A 7,808-nucleotide genomic window follows, 5' to 3' on the forward strand; every position below is an offset into this window, starting at 1 on the left:
ATGGTTCAAGGAAATAAAGATTTGTTAATGAGGAATGCATGAGTCATAGTATGATACTACCCAGTAACCAGCAGAGCTCAAAATAATGTATCAACACCTGGTCTAAACTGTTAAAAAAAAAAAAAACAACACTCCTGGGGGCCTCCCTCTCGACACAAGGGGTTAAGATGCAGCACTATGAAGCTATCCGCAACTGTGGCACAAATTCAATCCCCTGGCCAGGGAGGTGACCCACATGGCGCTCCAGACCTATCTCGCTTACTGTTCCCCTCAGCAGTATATTTCAGCCAATCCGCCAAGTTCTGCTCCCCACTCTGTCTCTGGTGAATCCTCTCAACCCCTGCACCTCTGGCCTGTATCCCAGTTCTTGCACACATAAACAAATCTTTAAAAAAAAAAAAAAAAAAAAACATTCCTAATTTTAAAAGAATGCAAAATCCAATGTCACTTTCAGATAGGAAGCAATATATTCTCATGTTATGAATTTAGTAAGTGGCCTGCATAGTTGAAATGACTCCGAAACAGAGTACCACAACCCAAAATAGCCTGAACACTTTTGTTATCTCAACCAATGGGCGGTTAGCCATTCATTCCTCCTTCTTAGCATATATTCTACTTCTTTCAGATAAAATCCATTATAAATTTGATGAGACTGTTCACATTTGGCTGTACCAGACAACTGGAAGATAGGACTGGGAAAATAATCATTGCACAAAAATTCCTACTATAATATTTTGTACATTAAAAAGTGAATTCTATGTATATGTTCATGTAGTTAAAAAAAAGTTACATTGCACACCTATAACCAGTCTGATACTATAAATGGGTGAACACAGAAGACATGATCCCTGCTATTGAAAACTACAACACTCGCCAAGTATTAATGCAGCAGACCTCTCTTGACTCGCCTGCTGTTCCCCCCAGCAATGTATTTCACTCAGACTGCCTGTTCTGTTCCCCACTCTGTCTCTGGTGAATCCTCTCACCAGCTCCCCCTCAACCCCGGCCCCGCCTGGCATCTCTGGCCTGTACGCCAGCTCTTGTATGCATAAATAAATAAATCTTTAAAAAAAAAAAAAACAACGTTGGCCAAGTATTAAGACTGCCACAAGAGTGCACATATGTACTATGTTGGACTGTAGCCTGAAGATAATAATATTCCCATACTACTCCCATCCTCCCCCCATCTGATGTGTACAGTAAAAGGCTAGGGAATTGTCAGATTTTAAAAGTAATGACCTTCTCAGTTGTAATATATATAAAACATAAGCATTGTATATATGTATCTGCAAATGGCCAGTAATTAAGAGTATATAATGACTAAACTACTTTTTAAAATAAACTGACCTAAAATATTTAAGTCTAAATAAGTCCTATTCCTAAAAAAGTAGTTGCCTGAATGCTATCCTTCTGGACTGTAATAAAAGAAATCACCTATGTAATGGTTGACATCACAGACGTTTACTCTAACTTTTCTTAAGTCCACTTAGAACTAAACCAGTGCTATTTATAAAATAGCTTTAGAAAAGCCTAATTTTCCACTATGTAAACATAGTTATAAACAAATATTAAACTGGGACTCCACTAAAATTTTAAACAGTTGTAGAAACATACAATCTCCAAAAATCTTCTGATTGCCATGAGTAAATGTTAAGCATTATTGGAACAAAGTTCACATGACTCATTCTTCAAATCTCTTTTGATCTATAGACAAAATTTTTCAAATGAAACTTCATGGTTCTCTAAAGAATCTAAAAATCTACTTTAAATACTATTTAAATACAGAAATCCTACAACCCTGCTTTAAACACTGTTCAGTTCTATTAGCCCTCAAGGTAAATGGCCATATATCCTATAAAAAGTCTTTATCTGTTTTGCAGGCATACATACTTTCTGTGCTTATCAGTGCCTAATCTTAATGTTTTCTAAAAAGGAAAAGCTGCAAAAACGAGTAAGACTATAAAACCCAACCCTACCTCCACATTATTCTTTTCATTTAAGCCCTTAATGCAGGTCATGCCAAAACCAGGCTTTAAACATATTGTCTTGCCAGGTCTAGGACAAATAGAAACTATATGACTAACAGAATTCTTGCTGTTTCTAAGTGGAAAATTTCCACTGATATTTATCAACTCTGCTCTAAGTAGACATAGAATGGTGGAGTAAAAAGCAGAGGATCCAGAGTAAGAAAAATAGTGTTTGAGTCAACCTCCACCAAGCTGTGTGTCACAGCAAGTTGTGACAAGCTGTGTGACACTGCAGGCAGGTGACTTAATTTCTCGGCTCTATAGTATCCTCATTTGTACATTTGGGACTACAGCAAATACCTACCTTAAAGCATTGTTAAAAGGATATATACTGAAAGTATTTTATAAACTATAAAGGATTATATGTTGTATTACTTACTTTATTGTTCCTTAACTATATGTTCATTTTAAAGATTCAAAAATATATAAAAATATTAAGAAGAAAAAATTCACCCATGGGCCTATTACACAAATTAACTTATTTTAGCTGAAATAAGTCTAACATCAACCAAAATTAAAGCAAAAATGATTTCTGATGTTTATACTGAAAATTTACAAATGACAAAATTAATTGCTGATCTCTTAAGAGCAGAACAGTCTTTCCCATCTATCAGCATGAAGACAACACTGTTATTTGTCCCACAGCTGGTATGATAAATGGGTAAGGTTCATAAAAGTCATGGCCATAAAATCTCCCAAAATAAATATTTCATGAGCCCAAGGAGTAGTTACAACATATGCCCTCAGAAGCAATAGAGATGGTAAAGTGCCTGAAACCCCATTAATAAAACCGGCAAGGCAGTATAGTGACATCAAAGACTGACAGATTTCTATGAACCATTTCAATGTTAAAAAAGGAAAATTTATAAACCATGGTACAAGACAGGGAGACTAAAACTTCTCACTCTGCGACACTGCTCACTGAGTCCCATCCCTGGAACTTCTAAACCCCTCCTTTATTTTTCCCTTTCTCACCCTCCTCTATCTTAGCCTACCTCTTTGTTTTACTATTGGAATACAATGGGATATTATTCAACAATAAAAAGGATTAAAGTTCTGATACAATTGAGAATACAGCTAATACCTCGTGGATGAACTCTGCAAACATGATAAGTGAAACAAATCAGACACACACAAAAAACACATTTTATGCTTCCATGTAGATGAAAAGTCCACAATAGGCAAACGCAAAAGACAGAAAATAGATTGCTGGTTGCCTAGGGCTGGGAAGGTAGGGGATGGGAGAAAAATCAATGACTGCTAATGGGTATAGGAGTCTTTTTGAAGGCACAAAAATGTCCTCAATTTACATCACAATGGTGATTGCACAATTCTGTCAACATGCTAAAAAAAAAAACACCACTGAATTGTATACTTTACATGCATAAATTGTATGGCATGTGAGTTATATCTCAACAAAGCTGTTTTATTTTTAATGCTCTTACTGAGAATCCCAAACTTAAAAAAGGACATGTAAGTAACTATTCTCATTCTATACCTCCCTTCTGGCCCCCCAGCATGGAGTAAAAGTGATGACTCAGTTATATGTGTATAAAATGATCAAATTACTTTTGTTTAATGATATCTGTGAAATGACACATCCAGATGAGTGTTGCCTCCCAAAAAGTAGTTACCCTATGATACCCTAAGTCAAAACTTAGTCCTCAGATTCTCCTAATTCTGAGCCATTGTCTGGGTAGTTCTTTACTCTTGTAATATCTTTCTTACTACATCTTCCAAATCCCATCTGTTTTTAAGGTCAGCTCAAATGTTACATTTTCCATGAAGTCTTCCCAATGCTCCCATCAAAGGTAATCTCACTTTCTTCTGAACTTTCATAGCAGTTCACTTCCTGGGGCCACTTAGAACTTTTAACCCAATATTATACATATACTGCCCAGCATCACACTTATTGCTTTGATAGTTAAGGGGAGCTCTCAGGAAATACCTATTTGATAGGAGGATGACTGCTGAACAATTGAGAATTTTCTTTTCATTTGGCAAATTTTAATTTTGGAAATATCCAAAAGTCATTTGGACTCAAGAGTGGTACAAAAATTATGAAGGCTAATGAATGCTCACTGAGATCAAATTTACTTGACCAAAATAAAACAAGATTTTTGACATACATAATCTGAAAGAAATTCTCAAAGCACAAGGATAAAGACAGAACCTCCCAAGGATATTGAAAGAAAACTATAAAAATTTCAGAGTATTTGTTCAAAAATCAGTTTTGTTATAGTAACACTATATTATCCTAGCAAAACTAAGTGTTCTATTAAGAAGTTCTAATAATCCTACTATATTTCTAATTCATGGTTTCTTCATTTTCCTGCCATACCCAAAGTCTAAGCCTGCATTTTCTTTATGCGCAACCAATTTTAAGTCTGCTAATTCACCTCCCTTCTCATAACTCCTTCTTTTGTTCAACAATTGTCATACTGTGTGGCAATGGTGAGGGTAGGAACTGGGGAGTATATAAATAAATATCAAACAAGGCCTGTTCTCCAGGCACAACTTAGTTGGGAATTTGACACATGTATATGATTCATCACAATACTCAGCAGCATATATACAAGGGCCTCAAATGTCATTGAGAATTCTAAGCAATGGGTAAGGCGTCCCAAAACACAGCCTATACAGTCCCTCACACACTATTCTCACCCTTTTCTTCCTATACTCTTCGTTCATCTTACTGACTAAAACCTAGGGTTAAACTGCCCATCTCATGTGCTGACTACAGCATCTCCAATTTCTCTCCAACTTGCTTCCCAAGCTAATCAACACAATCTTGCTGTAACCTGGAAGTAACTTATTCATGGGTAATTTTGTTCATAACTGGCTATCTATGAGCACAAACCCAACAACTTTCTTTCTGCTAATTCATATCTACCACCAATTTAGTCTCTTACTTTGTTGGTACTGGTATGTAACTATATGTATTATTATCGGCTTCTGAGTGGACTTATTTCTTTAGTTTTTGTCTCACAGAGTCTGTCAGAGTGCTTCCTGAGAGTGCATATCACAATCACCTGTGGGGATTATTAAAAATACAAAGACCCCAGGAGAGCTCCTCAGCAACTTCAGCGTGGGGGCTGAACGTCTTTATTTCTAAAATGTCCCACTGTTGATTCTGATGCACACCCCAAGCTGAGAACAACACCCCAAGCTGAGGGAGCTTACTGCAAAGCTCCCTATACTGCAAACATTCAATTCTTATTAATTCATGGCATTGAAGCTAATAAATAACATTTCTCTACACAGCCTACCCAGATAGCAATCCCTAAACTAGGCTAGTTCTGCTCCAAGTGCAACATGTGGTTTTAAGACTTCATTTCCTGAAGTACTCCATGGAGGGACACTATTACCTTGTCTCTTTACATTGTTTCCTATTTGTTGAGAAATGGAGGCCTGGAATGCAGCCATGTTAGACAACACTACATAAGAATGTACTCTGGAGTCTTAGATTTAAATGAATTACAAAAAGAACAAGAACAATGTGGAACCAGACATTTTGAACACATCATTATTCCTAGGGAATAGGTTTTTACTAAGTCTATAGAGAAGGCAGATTTGGAATTTGGTCAGTAGTGTCTTCCTGTTTTCCTAGCTACCAGTCTCCTGAACTGCCTGAGACAGTTCAGAGGTCCCTGAAGACTAAGGAAGACTTTCAGCTGCCCAAGTGCCTCTAGTGCATTCAAGTGCTCTAATCAGATAAGTAACCCAAGCCCCACCCAGATCTACAGTTGCCTCCCAACAACCCTGACAGACACTATTTACACAGCTCTGTGGGGGAGCAGTATGAACTTTTTCCAGAGTTGCTCCTCACAAGCAGCAGCAGTCTGAGTCACCCACCGAGGACGGAAAAGAAATGTGTGATATTAGCCAGGGGCGTTCGGAGATAGATCACAGCACCTATTTTTCCCATTTCAGAAGTGGGCTCTGCCTCCTCCAGGAGCCACCTCAGTGATTAGTCACAGCTGTGGGTTACAGGAATCTGCAGAGCCCCTTAGCCACCCAGCAAAGTTGTGAATTGGGGAAAAGACGCCAGATCTTTCCCTTCAGCAGGAGCCCGCGGGTCCCAGATTCCACAGGCCTCTCCCAGCAGCTCCATCTTGCTTCCTGCCAGGAGGAGGGGCTGAAGAGGAGGGCCCGAGAGTCTGGAAAGACCCCAGTGGAAGGAAGCCGCTTGACAGCAGGTAAAGCCAGGTGGCAATCTCCACGAGAGGGAAGAAAATGAACAGCAGTGGGATTAAAGGAAAGCGGGAAAGGGACTCGCCGTCATGAATTACAGCATAAAGAAATTCTCCAGTGTTTCAGGGTGCCGGAGGTGTAAGCAGAAGTAGAATGCCCAGGAAGGGAGGAGACAGACAGGCGAGTGACCGGCGAGTTAGACAAGCGGACAGAAGGGCCTGACGCGGGAGAGCTGACGGGTGAGGCAAGTGTCAGGGTGTGGGGGCAGAAGTATTAGAAGGAAGAATGTGGCTCAAATAAAAAATCCCTGAAAGGAATCAGTCGGAGAGCCCGCCGGCTCACTGGCCAGACTCGGGAAAGCTGCAAAGGAGCCTACAGCAAGGCTGTCAACGTGGACAGACAGCACGCTGAGGGGAAGGAGCAGCACGCATCCCCACAACTGCGGTTAACTGAGCACCTACTGTGGGCCAGGCACTGCACTAGGCACTTCACAACTACCACCTCGCGGAATCTTCTCAACGACCCGCAAAGCAGGCATGGTTATGACTGCCCCCACTTCACAGGTGAGGAAACTGAGGCCCAGAGAGTCTCAGGAGCCCGCTCAAGGTCACAGTGCGAGCGAGGGAGTCAGGATTTGAACCCTTGGCCATCTGGCTCCGAAGCCCACGCGCAAAGACACCGGCAGCCCGAGGGTGAAGGGGCGCGACGTGGCGGCCCCGGACCCCTGGGGTGTCTCCGCCCCCGCTCCACACCTCAGGCCCGGCGCACTCACCCGGACGAGATTGCTGACGGCTGCCTGCACGGCGGCCACGGGCGCGGTGAGGTCAGGAATGGCTTTGCCGTCCACCTCGCCCTCCTCGTGCATGATCACCAGGTGCGAGATCTGCTGCGCCACTGGCTCCAGGATGCTCTCGATGGTGCGCGTGTGAAACACCGGCATCGCGGCGGCTAGCGGGGCGGCGAACCGCGGGCTACACAGAACAGGGAACCGCGCGGCCGGCAAACCGCTGAGAGACTCCAAGAGAGACTATCGAGTCAGGGCTTCCCTTGGCGTAACGAGCCTCTAGGGTGCCCCGCCTCCTCGCCTCGCCGTGCCCAATGACAGCGCCGCTGAGACACTGGGCACCACTCCTATTGGGCCTAGTGCTATATGCCCCGCCCCCGCCGCCGCGCCGCCAAGAGCCCGCCCCGCCCCCATTCCCAAGGGAGGGGCCTGGGATTGGGGCTGCGCCGCAGGGATAGCGACCGGATTCCCGAGCTCAACGCCGGGCGCTCCTTATAAGGGCATGGTGGTGGGAGCGAGCGTGCGGTTGGAGTCGGTGGCCCCGCCCCCGGGGGCCGCCTCCCGCCCCGGCGGAGCTCCGCCCCTCCGCAGAATCACCTCAGCGGGGCGGGGTCTCCTCACCTCTGGCAACGCTGAGTTTGAGGAGACCGAGAGGCCGGAGGTCTCCCCACCTCCTCAACTTTAGCCTTCACAGAAGGCCCACAAAATACTTTTTCAGTTTCCTCTGAGCGATCCAGCAAAACGTTTTTGATAAAACATTCAAACAAGTGCATAGAGAAACATGAAATTCCCATTCATTCACA

At 42.8% G+C, this 7,808-nt stretch overlaps 1 protein-coding gene across 2 annotated transcripts in view; it reads right to left on the reverse strand.

Moving 5' to 3' along the window:
• Positions 1-7,161, reverse strand: part of VCL (vinculin) — a gene marked incomplete at both ends in the record, with an annotated part of 95,804 nt that extends 88,643 nt beyond the window's left edge. For both annotated transcript variants that reach the window (XM_084245795.1, XM_084245794.1), the window contains one exon: positions 6,994-7,161. In XM_084245795.1, the coding sequence (XP_084101921.1) occupies positions 6,994-7,161 (168 nt within the window). The remainder of the gene's footprint in view (positions 1-6,993) is intronic.
• Positions 7,162-7,808: the final 647 nt, after the last annotated feature.

Source organism: Talpa europaea, assembly GCF_964194135.1.
Source record: "Talpa europaea genome assembly, chromosome: 10".
Taxonomy (NCBI): Eukaryota; Metazoa; Chordata; class Mammalia; order Eulipotyphla; family Talpidae; genus Talpa; species Talpa europaea.